We start from the raw sequence: 16,418 nt of genomic DNA, 5'->3' as shown, positions 1-16,418 counted from the left end.
ATGTTATCTTCATTTTGTATTTGGTCCGGTGCTTTACATTTAACGTTATATTTGCTTCATATACTGTAGTACATTGTGTGTCTGCAACCTGATACAAAGATGCCAGATGTATACCCGTCCAAAGGGGCTGAAACATTCAGCTATTGGGACAGAATTTAAGTCAAGCCTAGTCGTTGACAGGTGATGGTGGTATGGGCTACGGAAACACCAGAACAAGATTTAATTAACAAAGAATGCCTGTACAAGACAAGTTTCCCCTGCTGGTGTCAGAAGAAACCCAGAGCTGTGATCCTGAGTAATGAGCGTCCATATTGGTTAGGGCAGAGCCGTGAGGTGAACTCTGACCCCTGATGTCAGCACACACTGCCACCGCCTCCTAGACCTGCTCTTGTGCACTCCTGCAGCCCCTTGGCTTTGCTGCCATACCACACATCTGGTTTCCATCAGAGCAATCTCTGGCTTATGACCTGTTCTCCTGCAAACTGAAACGGGATCTAATGTCTCTCTCTCTCTCTCTCTCTCTCTCTCTCTCTCTCTCTCTCTCTCTCTCTCTCTCTACCCTGGAGCGTATGAGTTGACCACCTACCACCCCCATCCCATCCTCCCCTTTTGTGTTCACTCTCTTCTTGTCTTCTTGCCTTCTTGCATATGCCTCTTAATGCTGATTCAGCAAAAAAGGAAAGAAGGGGTGTGTGTCTATTGTGTCCTGAATCCTACACAGTAAATTGTACAGAGTTAATTTAACACTATCTGAGTAGGCCTAACACTGTGCGTGCTAAATTTGGCTATTTTAAGTGTTTTTAACACTGCATGTACTGTGGATGTATGATGTGCTTGTTGCATTTGGTTACACCAGCAAAACATACCTGCTCCATATCGAATCTGGCCAAGCCCATCAAAGCACAAGCTCAGTGGTGATGCCTCCATGCAGTGTGCGTGACGTGAGTGTGTTGGACTGCTGCACCTGGGCTGAGACTGTAGAATAACCACTTTGTACGTGATGAATCCAAATTCAGAGTTGGACGACACATTATGTGCATTTTCTTATGATTGAGTGTATTTTTCATGGGAACCAAAAGGAGAGTGTCATTTTAAATGGCTGGGCTGAGCCAGTCAGTTGAAAGAGTACAGCGCGCTACTTCATCATCTGCAGTACACTTGAAGGCTCCCATGCTCAGGTTTTGCACAGACATATGCCTTGACACTTGTGTAAATTGTATGTGAAATGCAATGGTCAAAAAATATGAAAAAGATACAATATTCAAGTGAAATGGCCAAAACAATACATCCCATAGAAGCACAGAATGTAATTTTAAAGCAAACTCAATTTCCTTTGCCTGTAACTCTGCCATGGACAGTTGGCATGGTTCCCTGTTTCATGACCGGTTTGGCTGCCGCCCCTGCTGTAGACCTCTATTTGAGGTTAGTGAAGTTATCATCATATTTAGTGGTTTTGCACAGACCAGCCTGTTTTTTACTGATTGTATCTCTGACACTGTCATCATGGATTAAGTTAAGTCATAGTGTGTTTCGTGTGCTTCAAAAAAAATCTTTCCTGTATTTTTGGAGAGCCAGTGCTTGTTAAAAAACAAAGAAAGGAGAAGAAATCTGTTTGAAATCTGTTAGAAAACGTTTGTGTGTTGTTGACCATAAGAGCACATGGGTTCGTTCAATTCAAGGTTTGGTTTGCTTTGTAATGTCTGCATTACGAGATAAGATTTTTTTCAGTTCTTTTCTCCCGTTGTTTTGTCATGTACAGTGTAATGGGGTTGTCCAAGGATACAGCTCTCAGGCTTGGTGACTGAGGAGTTTGTTTAAAGTTTTAAAAGCCATTAACAACAACGGATTTTGAATCATATTTGACATGGTGCTAGAAAACACTACCTTTGCCAATTTGAAATATAAAAGCGCTGGAGTCACGTAGTAAATATGAACAATATGAAAGCCAGAGCTACAAGCCGGCAGCGCCAACAGACCCATTCAATCATCAGGAGTAGCCCTGTGGGCTGCGTTCATCTGCCGTGCCCAGTCCCTTTCACTGAGATTATACATCTGTGTCTGCGGAGCTCCACACCCCCCGAGGTCATTGTGGGATACAGATTTTCCTTCATCATATTTTTTCCTTTGCCTCACAGTCAAAAATGCAGTGCTAATTCAACACTTAGCGAGTCAATATAGCATCTTCTAGATTGTATTTGGTCCCAGAATGAACTGCATTTTTTTCTGCGCTACAGCTTAGGTCTGAAGCAAAGGTTGAAACAGTGTTACTGTAAGAGCCTACATTTGACTTGTGGATATCTGTAGAAACTCTGCACATAACATAACTTACTGTACGTATATGTTAAAGCAGCCACAGCCACAAGCTTAATTTCCTTTTTTTTGGGTTTATACTTGTGTGCACTTTTGCTTTAAACATGGGAGTTCCCTCAATCAAGTAAAATCAAGTTCCTTTCTATATTTTCAGTCATTGGAGTATAATGCTTACTGTACCATTCAAGTCTGTTAAGAGGTTACATGGTGGATAATGTAAACACTCCCAGGTGTCCAGTGAATAAGGCAATGCAGGGTTTAGACCCCCCTAGTCAGGACATCAGTTTTTATAGTTTCTGTGCGCCCCTTAGTCGGGATTAAATTCCAGACCTCCTTATTTTCAGTCTGGCACAGAAGTACTTTCAACCCTTTGAGGGGTACCATATTTGATTAACAACATTCTGAGTGCCCACTATGATGTCACAACCACTTGGTGAGATTTTTAACATTAGCTTCTGTGTAGTAGAATGGTTGAGCAGACCTCTAAAACTAGGGGGGGGGGGGACACTGCTCCTCAAAGGGTTAAACACTGTGTGACAGTTAGCAGGGTCCCCGCGGTGCATTAAAAAGTATTAAAAAGCATTAAATTTAGAACATGTGATTTAAGGCCGTGAAAAGCATTAAATTTAGCTATTTTTTGAGGTGTGGCATTAAATATGAAAAAGCCTGGCATTAAATTTCACCCAGACACAATGTATTAAAATATAGATGCCTGCACAGTCTTCCGTAAAAACATTGTTTCATAACTATAAGGCGGCAACAAGGTTTCGAGACTGTCATGCCTGGGGTAAACAATGCACTCGATGACAGGCCCAACGGGGTAGCAGACCCTATCGTTCGGATCCCCCTACTGGATGATGGCGATGGCTGTAGGCAGGCATCCCATCCACCACCGTGCGTGTGACTGACCGCAGTACAGTTGAAACTTGTTAAATTTCATCAACCAATATGCAGCGTGGAAGCTATATCTGTGGTGCCAGTTTACTCGTCGAAAGCGTAAGTCTTAAAATGACATTGTTTTCAAACTTTGTATCTCGTCATCTAGCCTGCTCGTGCTCTAATGCTCCCTCTCCTAATGTTAGCCATGCCCTCTCGTTAAGGTTTGTGTTTGCTAACGCATATAATTTCATGAATGCATGATGAATGCATTCATACAATATGCTACTTCAAAGTGTCCTCGAGCTTCGTGGCGTATTATTTGATGCTGTCAGATGCTAATGCAATCCGAAGTGAGCACGAGTGTTGTGAAGTTGCAAGCGGTGGAAATGCGTTTTAAATGTAACATAAATCGGGCGAGTAACGGAGTGTTTTCTACGAGGCTAAATGTCGCAATGAGGATATGCGAGGATGTCCAAATCGGTAACCGCGTGGTGTTTGCATCGCTATTCCAGTCGCCGCGTGTCCGCGGTTAGGGAAATGTTTGTGGAATTCATATCAAGTTCCACTGCTGCTGTTTCTTTGCTCCCACTCTGAAGAGCGACTTGCTAAACTGAAAGTAGAACGCCCACTAAAGTCTCTATGATGGAGCTGGGGGGAACATACAGGAGGAGCGGTCCAGAGCTGAGCAGTCGTTCCGTTTTAACCCTTTTCACTAAGGTGCACTGCACTGCGCTCCAATATTTATCCATTATAAAAGATGAATTGTTGGTCTATTTTTATTTTTTTATATTGAAGGTATTTCATGAAATGTCATCAAACTTTTCAAATATACACAATTTTGAAATTGTTTCAGTTTTGGATGACTTTTTGGTTAATGATGGGTAGTGTGTGTCTATCTATGTGTCTATCTATGGGTAGTGTGTGTGCGCCACCTCACTCTTTTGTTGTCATCTCTATGGTTAAATTAAGCACAAAAATGACTAGGGTATTAGAGTTTGGGCCCACCTATGCAGCAGCCAGATCAACTGAAAGAATATTTTAGCACATGGAGTTACACAGATGCTGGCTACTTGATTTGGAATTATAATGAATTATCTAAGGAAGGGGCCGATTTCATGACAACTCCCACATCATACAGAAACCTCTTTGACAAGTCATGACAAACATCTGGTGCAGAAAGTGACTAGGGAGCAGGAGATGAGAATAAAATAACACAGTGAGCAGTGTGAATGTATGTATTGCATTACATTATAGCAATGTAATAACAATAGCAATATTATACCATGTAACACACACACAAGCACACCCGTGTAGTGGTATTAATTTTACTGTTGGAGGCATTAAAATGGTATTAAAAAGCATTAAATTGGGTGATGAAAAATGTGCAGATACCCTGGTTAGGGACCGATCCAGGTGTTGTGTCATGCTTTCCCAACTTTTTGTCACCAGACCAGCCGTCGTGGACTGTAATACGACTTGAGGCCCCCGAAAATAAGCCACCTCTTTTCCGCTTTACCCATTTAACACCAGCTAACTGCTCTATGAGCACTTATTTTCCCCCATGTCGTGATGGAATACTAAATGGGGAGAGGGATGTGATCGTTCCCTAACACCTAATGGAGGAATAGACAGCCTATGCACTGTATATATTTTGGGCTTTTATGCCTTTATTTCATAATGAAAGTAAAAATATGTCAGGAAATGAGTGAGAGAGAGAGATGGGGTAAGGTTGGGAAATGAGCCAGGCTGGATTCGAACCTGCGTGCCCATGGGCATCTTGCCCATTCATGGTACGGTGTCTAAGCACACCATGCCACGGCACCCCCTGGTACCTAGATTTATATGTGATATACTTAGTCATAGTTTTGGAGCCTCTTTACCAGTGCGCTGAAAGGGGCATGATTAATGCCTGACGTGCTGGCTGCTAATGAACACTGGGCAGCTTGTTAAAGACTAACATATGGGACGTTTTAAGATGGAGCAATTATTGTGCATTTATGGAGTGAGACCAAGGGATGTGGAAAAGGTTGTTGTGGTGGGATACCTTTTAGAGCTGAATCGAGACACTTCAGAGGCACAAAATGCAACGAATGTGGGCCGTATAAAAATTCAGCAGCTTCACATCTTTCTTTGAAGTAGCCAGTCAAATTAAGGAATTAATTGGACAGACAGGTCACTGCCGGTTCTAAGCATTTCCAGAAGCAAAACCAAAGCTCAATAACTATTTCCCATGCAGCCATTTGGTACGGTAGGTCGGTGGGAAGGGATGCGATGGGATTTACCTAGCTCCTTGCTGAGGAGGTTATATAGTATGTTTGTTTGTTTACTAGTTTTTTTGTTGGTTTGCAGCACAATGACTTGCCTGGGTATGAATGTATCATTCTGGATTTTTCCCAGCTGGTATGTACAGTGTAGGGTTGCCAACTGTCAATGAAAAAAATACGGGACACTTCATCATGCCGGGGGTCTGGGTGTCGTCCCCCAGAAATTTGAGCATTTCTCAGATGTAATTTCCTGCATTTTAACGTCCCGTGTCCCGTTTCAGCTCAATACGGAATCCTTACTTTCATCTCTAAACACGGGACGATTCCGTATTTCAAGGGACAGTTGGCAACCCTAGTACAGTGGTACATGCTGATTCTGTTTTGTTGATGATATGAGCTGGCCTGCTGTTGGTCTGCGCTCTACAATGATTTTAGTTTTTTTAGGGGCCAAGCAGCGAAGCTGGCGAAGGCCCCTAGTGTTTTAGTTCCCTCATTGACTCCAGTCAAAATTCTTCTCCCTCTGCAAGTCTATGGCAGCCCATAGAACCGTACATAGGAAAGTTGTGAAAATTGGCACACATATTCGAGGCAGCATCAACATTACCCGCAGCGATTTATAGGTCCCCAGCCCCAACGCTCTAGCGCCACCAGCAGGTCAAAGTTGCAGGTACATTTCTGCTTGTAACTTTTGAACCGCTGGTCCAATTTTCAAAAATGTGGTATCCCTGGAATCCTTGGCCCAGGACAAATCCGAGAACTAGTGATGATATTGTACCCTGCGTGTATAGTTTTCCTGCAATTTTAATTTTTGTAAAATTCAATAAAAATGCTATTTTTCCCGCACTTTTTGATCAATTCGCCCGAAACTTGGTACATAGTATCTCTGGACTGAGCTACACATGGGGTCTCAAGGAATATTGGATATCTTTTATCGTTTAGCCGTGACAGCCAATCAAAATTGTCGTAAAAGTGGCGAAACAGGAAGTGAGGTCATATCTCAGTAACCGTTTGTCGAATTAGGCTAGGATTCTTTACACACACAGAAGTCCATCCCATGACCCACCACAAAAAAAATAAAATCAGCTCAAACCCTGTAGCGCCACCAGCAGGTCAAAATTTTAGTTACATTTTTGCCTGTATCTTTTGAACCGTACTCCCAATTTTCAAAATATTGGTACACAGGTCATCTTCACACTATGTTGCACCCAGGTATGGATTTTCGTAACGATTGAAAAAACTATCAGCTCACAGCAGCCATTCAAAATTGTGGAAAGAATGGAGGGATTTTTCTCATCTCTCTATCCCCTTTGCCAATGGCACCTGCGCACGTTCACTGACACCATTCTCAGCAGGGGGTCTCTGGACACACAAGAGACGAGAGCTTAGGTGTGTGCGTAGTTCTGCTATTGCTCTAGTGTCAACCAAAGCCCCACTGCCCCAGCCCCTGCACATACACCCCCACCCCACACACACAGACAGAGGGAGAGGGAGAGGGAGGGGGAGGGGGAGAGGGAGAGGGAGAGAGAGGGAGAGGGAGAGAGAGAAGGAGAGAGAGAGAGAGAGAGAGAGAGACCATTGTTGTTCTCTCGGTTCCTCTGTCTATCACACACTCTCTCACACACACACACACACACACACACACACACACGTTACTTCTATGTACACCAATTCCTCAGACCAGTCTCTCAAAAGACTGGCCAACATTACATTGCAGCCTATAGGATTCTTATGTTTAGGATTTCAAAGACCATATCTATTTTCAGTAGGCTCCTGATTCTTTTCCATAATATTGTATGTCATATAAACAATTTTACTAAATAGAATGATCACAGAGGATTATAATTGCTGTCCAAAAAGCAAGCCTCTCAAGTATAGAAATGAATTGCTGATATTTTATAGACTAATTTGAGAGGGAATGGAAATGTGTTACTCAATATAAATCAAGGGCAGCACAGGCCCTGCCGTGGCCAACCGGTAGGGCACTCGTCTATCATGCGGCTGACCCGGGTTTGATTCCCAGCCCAGGTGCTTTGCCGACCCTCCCCGTCTCTCTCCCCATTTTCCCCTCCAAGGAATGCACCCCAACATTGGCGAGATTTGGGCCAAAGGGGGCGCTACAGTTCCTTCTGTTGCCGTGGCAACTCTGCTTGGCCCCGCATTGCTGCTTGCAGCTATATTTTAGTTTTGTATTCTACACAATTTTTTGAACAGGCTACATCACAAAGACACAGAAATAAAATGTGAGTAAGAGAGAAGATGTTGTAGGCTACTTAGTCCAATGTCTAAATTCAAAGTTCAAAGTTCAAACTTCTTTATTAGCCATTTGTGCATGGACTAGTTGCCCAGGCACATAGGAACTTTTGTGCAGGCCCTCTTAGTCAATAAATAGTGTTAAATATTAGTCATTGTCTTGCTTTTTTTTTCGTAGAGATAACTTACTGAGGTTGTATGTGCAGTGCTTGTGTCTGAGCAGAGAGAGCTGGATGGAGTGGGTCTTTCATGATAGCAGAGTTAGCGTGGGACGTTAGTAAACCTCCCTCCCGAAGCCTCATAGAGTATCGGTAGCGCTGGGCTTGGGGACTGGTCCTTTAGTCCTGCGGTATTGTGGCCTACTGTACCTCCCATTGCCGAACTGATGTTGTTGACGACGTGGTGAGTTTGCGGTCCCGAGGGGGACGAAATTTCACAAGCGATCAGTAAACAATGGATAAAAAAAACCAAATGAGGTCAGAATGAAAACTATGTGATTTTCCAATACACTCTGCAAAAGCAATCAGATGACCAGACTGTCATGGGTGGGTGAATGAGTCTTTCAACATCCACATGTCACACAGATGATATAATCAGACATTATGTTGTGTGTGTGACTTGGCCAAGCACTTGGGACTTCCGCGCTTCTACACTGTCTCTTATTAGATGTGGTTCTCTGCTCTGCAGATTTTATCAGGCAAGATGAAATGGTTAAAGTGAAACAATGTGCGGTTTAGGTTGGAACCGGACTGGCATAGAGAAGAAAAACGTGAAAAGAAGCATTAGTGTGTAGTAGAGTATGATGTAGTGTGGAGTAGCAGTCATAATATATTGTACCTCATCATCATCGTCATCTGGTCCCATGTGACAGAGACACAGGTTGACTATACTATACTACTAGGGATGCACAATGTCAAAAATTTCGGCCGATATCCGATATCCGATATTGCGGTTTTGGCCGATAACCGATATTAACCGATACCGATGTTTTTCTTTTTTTTTTTTTTTTAAAGAGATGACAATGATGCAAACAAACTTACAAACTCTTAGTTCCAAAAACACTTTTTAACTCCCTGTGATAAAATCAGAGGAAAAATAGAGACAAACTAGAAGCACAAACAATGAAAGTCACCGTCAAGTCCAATCTTTTAGAACCGTAACATATTAAAAAAAACATCGCCCCAGTTTTAGCCATCGGACCGATATCCGATGTGTTGAGAAATGTCAAATATCGGCCGATAAGGATACATCTGGCCGATACATCGTGCATCCCTATACTACTACCAGGTGTGGGCAAACTAAGGCAAATGCAGCCACCCATGAAGTAAAACTCTTTGTTTTAATTTGGTCTGTTCCATTCTTCATCGTACATCAAATATTATACCCACTGCACAGCAGGGTTTCAGTGTGTGTGCCACATTAGTTAATTGCTTCATCACGCTGAATATGAGGCAGCCTGTAGATTTTCATATCTAGAAATGCAGTTGCTTTTTCACGAGAACCTGGTTTGAAAAACAGGTGCTCTTCATTTTACCTTGGCCCATTGGAAGTTTTAGGGTTTCAGTATGCGGTCCACAAAGAGAAAAGTTTGCCAACTGCTGGTCTAGGGGATCACACACCCCATTGCAACTGACAATAACAACTTTACACACAAACACATGAGGTCACAGTTGATAGATAACGTGGAGTGCTCCATTCACAAGTCCACCAGACAAGCTTTGCCTGTCAGTTGGTAATCTTGTCAGACCAGTTCAGGGTAGTTTGCTTAGCCTTGAAACCTGTCAGGCAGCAAGCTTGAAGAGGCTTCAGATTGTCAAAAGAGAAGTGTGCCGTGCCCTACTAGTATTTTCATAGAGGTTCTATAAGGTCATTGTTCTTAAAGGTAAAGTATTGAACCTGATGATTGATTATTTTCCTTCTGTGATTATTTTCCTTCTGTGATTATTTTTCTATTTTCCTTCAGTGTTATTGTAATGGAGTCTTTTTCCTTTGACATTGTATTTCTGTGTGTGCCGTGCGTGCGTGCATGTGGGTGTGTGTGTGTGTTTGTGTGTGTGTGCGCGTGGGCACGTGTGTTTATCTATCCACGTGGGAAAGTTGTGGTATATAATATTGTAAGAAGGATAGCATGCCTATTTGTATGTGGATATTTGTATGTGGGTGTCTGCGGTTGAGAGAGAGAGGGTGTTTGCGCTGTGTTCATACTGCATGCATTTAAATACACATATGTGTGAGGGTTTGTGTTTGCGCTGTGTTCATACTGCATGCATTTAAATACACATATGTGTGAGGGTTTGTTCTTGCGTGTGTGTGTGTCTGAGTGTGTGTTTGCGTGTGTGTGTGTGTGTGTGTGTGTGTGTGTGTGTGTGTGTGTGTGTGTGTGTGTGTTTGCGTGCGTGCGTGTGTGTGTGTGTGTGTGTGTGTGTGTGTGGCACTACTTCCAGTAGTATACTATTTATTGGAAGAAACACCAAAGTCTGGCTGCGTTTTGTTTCATGTGCTTGGCAGTCCAAAGCAAGGGGATCTGGGTGATGGTCTAGTTCCCTAGCAGGTGGAGATGCTTGCTCCAGTATCCTGACGTGACCCCTCTACTGCCACGTTCCGTCTGCAGACGGTATTAAACTACCGCAATCGGCTTGTTGGCACTCGGCACTCGCTGCTAATTGCGAGTCGGTGTGTGGTTGCATGGACATTGCCTTTGAACAACACAAAGCCAGGCCAGAGCAGAGCAGAGCAGATCACGGCTGTAATGTGCCTGTAGTGCTGTAGAGCCATCCCCATCTGAGGTATGAAAGGCCAGAAAATTATTTTATTTTGCGTCATTTTTATAGCTGTGTGAACAGCTCTGAAAGCAACCTATTAGTGGTTTTGTGTTTGTGTATTGTTGAATACACACGTGTTAGGTGGATTTGTGATGTTAATTTGGGTCAATGCTGACCCTGGGGGCAAGCTCATTCAGCACAAAACAAAAAAAAATCCCCCTCCTTCCCCTTCATCCAACTCTAGCTCCAGTCCGGTTCCAGCTCTGCTGTGGTGTCCACTCCACAGATTATGCCTGTCCCTTGCACAGCGTAGTTGTAGAGTAGAAGCCCCACATAGGGGATCCTTTGTTTAGGAGGGTCTAGGCATGGAAGATAATTTACAAGCCGCTAACGTCCCCACGCGATTGGCCGACTGGAAAGTGCCGTCTGCGTCTTGCGAGAGAGGAGGCATGCGGTATAACGCGTCTGTCTAGCGCACAAGACCCAGCTCTGCGTTCCGCATTCTGTCCTCCTGCTCCTCTCTCTCTCTCTCTCTCTCTCTGTCTTGATCATGACACCCGGGGCAGTCGGCTGGCTGGCTCGCTCCAAGACCTGCTGCTACTGTGGCCAGTTATTTCCTTTTGACGCCGAAGGAGAGGCAAGATGGCTACCTATTAGGATATGTTGCCCAAAATTGAGGGTCTGCCCCTGAGGAGAGGGAAGGTAACCCCCCCACCCTACGCCACCCTGTCCTTCACACACACACACACACACACACACACACACACACACACACACACACACACACACACACACACACACACACACACACACACACACACACACACACACGCACATGCACACTCCACACACCCACCCCCATCCGTCCTGGGCTTTTTGGTAAAATCTATTGTCTTCTTGGGGACCAGACGGCTGTGTATGTGTGTGGCTCTGCATCACATATGCTTTGTATGTGTATATGTGTATTTCTGTGTATTGTGTGTCTGTGTGCGCCTGGGAATAATTGCAAACGTATGACTGTTTGTTTAGGTCTATTATTGTCTGTGCGTTTGAGTGTGTATTGCGTTGCTATCACAATATCACCTGTCACCACTGACTTGACTATATTTTTGTTTTGCTTTTTTTTTCTTCAGGTGGGCAACGAGGATATTGACAAACTAGAGGAAAAGAAGCAGGTTTCCAAGGTAACAGACATGTCTTTTTCCACCTTCGGGGCATTGGTTGCGCGTGTAGCTTGTGTTCTCTCTTCCCTTTCCTTTTTTATTCTTCTTTTTTTTGGCAAATAACAGTGCAACCCTAGCACCTGCTGTTCTTTTGAAAGAGGAATGCAGTATTTGTAGTTGGCAACTGCTCAGGGCATAGTGGCAGCGGCACTTCCACCTGTGCTATGTTTGGTAGTCTGTTTATTTGTATTATTTGAGCGTGGGCTCGGTTGCGTGAAGTTCAGAGGCAGGAAAGGTAGACTCTATGAATGAAGCTTCTACTCACGTAAGACTTCAGAGAAACACATGTATCAGGAAGGAAGCATGCTTTTTTTTCTCGGTCACTCACATCACTGAGCAAGTACTGCTTTCTGTGTGTGCGTGTGTGTGTGTGTGTGTGTGTGTGTGTGTGGGTGTGTGTGCGTGTGAGAAATGAGCTAGATGGTTCTTACTAATGCTACTAATGTATGTTTGATTGCAGACAGCTGAAAGCACTTGGCGCTCATGTAAGTCGGCTTTAAAATAATGATACGACGAAAATTACAGGCTGAGGAAACACGATCCATCGTAAATCCTCCTTTTGTTTACTATTAAGTAACTCAAGAGAAATGTCCGTTTGGCTTGCCAAGGCAGTTGTGACAGCTTCTCTTTTTTCTCTCGTACAGTAAATGACTTTTGTGACTCTCATGTTTCACACGTTAGATTTGAAACAACTGTGAGTGCTTTTGTTTCTCATATGCATGTAGTTACCGGGACTTATAATGTAGAGGGCTATCCACACAGTAAAGAAATACAGTGTTCATTTAACACTCTGTGACCAAATACATTATAGAAAATGTTAATTCAACTCTCTAAGTGTTGATTTAGCACTACATTCTACTCTCGTATACATGCTCTCTGTGTCCCTCTGCTGTGTGGTGTCCCTGCCTGGGTAACCTTTCCTCAGGGGAGTCAGCTTAGGATTCTGTCAGCAGTCGCTGCTCTCGTTACTCTCTGTGTGTGTGTGTGTGTGTGTGTGTGTGTGTGTGTGTGTGTGTGTGTGTGTGTGCGTGTGTAAGTTTGGGTCATAGGGGAGAAGTTTGCATGGGAATAGTATGTGAGGTGGCTTTGAGTGTTTACTTTGGAAGTATGTGAAAATATATGTGTTCTGTTTCGTATGTGTGGATGTGAGTTGCTTTAGTTGTTGAGTCTTAAGAGGAGAGTTTGGATGCGTGTCTGCGGTGGAATGCTAACTGTGTATATGTCAGATTGGCTATGTGTGTTTAAAGAATATCTGTTTTGCAGTCTGGAATGTTGTTTTAAGCATAACCCGTCTGGGGAATATGGCAGAGGGAATAGTGTAGAGTAACATTGTTTGTATTAGTGAGGAGAGGGAGTGGTGCACGGGTCACTGTGCTTGAATGATTCTGTTTGTGAAGGAGGGCAGAGGAGAGGAGCATGCTCAAAAAAGAAGTGAAAGTCAAGTGTCCATATTTGAGTTGTCTCAGCGACCCCAGGCAGACAGTTAAGGCACAGAACAGACGCCCTCACGGTTGTGATGTTGTGATGTCATCTCTTACTTAGACGGCCCTTGAAAACTACATGTCAGATTTAGGCAAAGTACCAACATTTTCAGTGGACTGCATTTAATCATTAATCAGGCCTGACAATTGCATTTGATATGACACGTTTAAATTCATATCTATGCATTTTTTTAACAAGTTGTGTTTTTTTCTGTAAAACTAAATAAACTGTTCAACATAAAATCTGTTCTTAAGATTGCTTAACTCCTTTGCGCTAAGTCTGTTATAACCTTTCACCAATATTGTAATGACTAAGTCTTAATCAGTTACTTAAGGCTCTCTGCACTGTCACAGCAGTGTTGGTATGATGTAGTTAAATCATTTGAGCAAAGACGCTACATTACTCTGTATCGTGTAGCTGTACGACTGTTTCCAAACTTACAGTATATCACGAAAGTGAATACACCCCTCACAGTTTTGCAGATTTTTGAGTATATCTTTTCATAGGAAAGCATTACAGAAATTTCACTTTGACACAATGATTAGTGACCTTTTCACAACATATTTAACCACTTAAATTTCTTGTTCACTCAGAAATAAACAAAATACAGCCATTAATGTTTGAACATGTACTCACAAAAGTGAGTACACCCCAGATTAAAATCCGGCAGAGAAGGGGCTATGTTGGCTCGAATGGTCTCGAAATGAAACAAAATGAAAAGGGATGACAAGGGAGGTCATCAGTGTGCGTTTCAACCTTTCTTTGCATTGAACTTTTACATTTTGAGTCTGCATCTGGCTTAAATAGATTGGTGTGAGATTTGAATGCAATCCTATGGAGAATATCATGATCTGCTTCAGTAGTCACAGTGCATGTTGATATGCATTTTTCTTTTAGGTCTATTTCAGATTGCCAATGTTGACAGCATTCATGCATCCCCAAACCATGTCAGTCCCACTACCATGCTTGGCTATTGAGAGGATACACCTTTTTGTAAAACTCACTTGTTTACCACCACACATGCTTGACACCATCTAAAGCAAATTTGTTTATCTTGGTCTCTTCAGATCACACGACATGGTTCCAGTGATCCATATCCTTGGTCTGTTCATCTCTCTTGAGACCAAGATAAACAAATTTGCTTAGATGGTGTCAAGCATGTGTGGTGGTAAACAAGTGAGTTTTACAAAAAAGGTGTATCCTCTCAATAGCCAAGCATGGTAGTGGGACAGACATTGTTTGGGGATGCATGAATGCTGTCAACATTGGCAATCTGAAATACACCTAAAAGAAACGTGCATGTCAACGTGCACTGTGACTACTGAAGCAGATCATGATATTCTCCATAGGATTGCATTCAAATCTCACATCAATCTATTTAAGCCAGATGCAGACTCAAAATGTAAAAGTTCAATGCAAAGAAAGGTTGAAACGCACACTGATGACCTCCCTTGTCATCCCTTTTCATTTCGATTCATTTCGAGACGATTCGAGCCAACATAGCCCCTTCTCTACCGGATTTTAATCTGGGGTGTACTCACTTTTGTGAGTACATGTTCAAACATTAATGGCTGTATTTTGTTTTTTTCTGAGTGAACAAGAAATTTAAGCGGTTAAATATGTTGTTAAAAGGTCACTAATCATTGTGTCAAAGTGAAATTTCTGTAATGCTTTCCTATGAAAAGATATACTCAAAAATCTGCAAAACTGTGAGGGGTGTATTCACTTTCGTGATATACTGTATGTATTAAGTTCATTATGTCTAACTGTTTAACTTAAACACTTTGGGGTTTCTTTTGCCTTAAGGCATGTAAAAGCTTTTAGTTCTAGATAAAAACTTTTACATGTCTTAAGGCAAAAGAAACCCCAAAGTGTTTATGTTTCCAAACTTGAATTTGGACATGACTGTGAGACGTAACGCTTTACTCTCTATGACTTAACCCATTGACCCATGGCAACATTGACCCTAACGCCAGGGGCTGTATGACACAACATTCAGGCTCATGATGTTTGAGATGTTTTATTAAAAATGTTGGCATGTTAGAGGTGAATGAATAAATACACTAATGCACTACCTATGAACTAATGCAAGATGAGATTCTTATCCTTTAAATGCAATTGATTTCATGTTGGTATGTGCTTCAGAGGCTGAGCTATTTAGGTTTGTATAGGCTTACAGTACCTTTTCCCAAAAATGGCTTTGGCGTTTAGCAGGCGTTTTTTTGCAGGTGTTTCAGACATAAATGGGTTCAGGCATAAAAAGGCACATACTCAGCTGTTGGATTACTCAATAGAAAGTTTTGATTCTATTCTGCTGTCGATAATGTTTTAAGATTCGCATAAGGATCTAAACTGTAAATGCATTCTTTATGCGAATGGTCCAGCTGCTTCGCTCTAGCAAAATAAAGGTCAGCAGACATAAGCAATCGTCCCCAGACTGGCCATTTTGACGTGTGTTTTTGCTTCACTGAATGAAAGCAGTAGTGGTTGATTGCCTCCTTTCAGTTCCCTTTGTATTTACTGGGGGTAGCAGTTGCATTGGTTCCCAAACGATTGCCTCAGTCTTTCTGTTGGCCAGGCTGTTGCATCAGTCTCCTCCTGTTGAAAGGGAAAAGAGAGCGACTAGCAGAGTGCATAAACACAATACAATCAGATGATATTATCAAACAAATCAGCGGAACTGAGTCAGACAAAAAACACAAAGAGAGAATCTGGTGCTATGTCGTTATAGGAACTTGTCAAACTGTGAATATTGACCCATGGTTTGTCTGGGAAATTCCCCTGTCTTCCCCTGTCTGATTGTAGAGAGCTGACTTGTGGATGGGAGTGGAGTCTGTGAAGGATGTGGAAAGTGTTGTCAGTGTTATCATGACATTGTGATCTGTTTGTCTGTCTGTCTGTCTGTCTGTCTGTCTGTCTGTCTGTCTGTCTGTCTGTCTGACCTACTGACTTACTGACTGTGTGACTGGCTGTCTGTCTGTCTGACTGACCTGGCTGTATGTGAGTGTGAATGAAATGAGTCTTGTTTTGTTCCTTCTTTAAATAGTGTGTTGTATTGGACTGTGCAAGTTGTATCATGTAGGTTAGCCTGTTGCTGTTCCCCCACTTCACATGGTGGGTTGCTGCAAGTACAGTAGGAGTCTTACTGTAAATCCCTTTACTGTTATCTCAGTCCCACCCTAAATCACTTTGGACAGAAAGGGTTCCTCTTACTATATGCTTGAAACGTACGGATCTGTGTCAGTGGG

General features: G+C 42.7%; 1 protein-coding gene across 2 annotated transcripts in view; it reads left to right on the top strand.

The window, feature by feature from the left end:
• The window catches only part of tet1 (tet methylcytosine dioxygenase 1), a 47,957-nt gene that overhangs the window by 12,145 nt on the left and 19,394 nt on the right, over positions 1–16,418 (top strand). Inside the window, exons 1-2 of one of the 2 annotated variants that reach the window (XM_063191454.1) lie at positions 10,224–11,167; positions 11,599–11,649. In XM_063191454.1, the coding sequence (XP_063047524.1) occupies positions 11,126–11,167; positions 11,599–11,649 (93 nt within the window). In that variant the 5' untranslated portion in view covers positions 10,224–11,125. Of the gene's footprint in view, positions 1–10,223; positions 11,168–11,598; positions 11,650–16,418 lie in introns of those variants that run through there. The other variant, XM_063191453.1, reaches the window with a different exon arrangement.

The sequence above is a fragment of the Engraulis encrasicolus genome, chromosome 24 (assembly GCF_034702125.1).
Source record: "Engraulis encrasicolus isolate BLACKSEA-1 chromosome 24, IST_EnEncr_1.0, whole genome shotgun sequence".
Classification (NCBI taxonomy): domain Eukaryota; kingdom Metazoa; phylum Chordata; class Actinopteri; order Clupeiformes; family Engraulidae; genus Engraulis; species Engraulis encrasicolus.
This window is presented reverse-complemented; position numbering and strand designations above follow the sequence as displayed.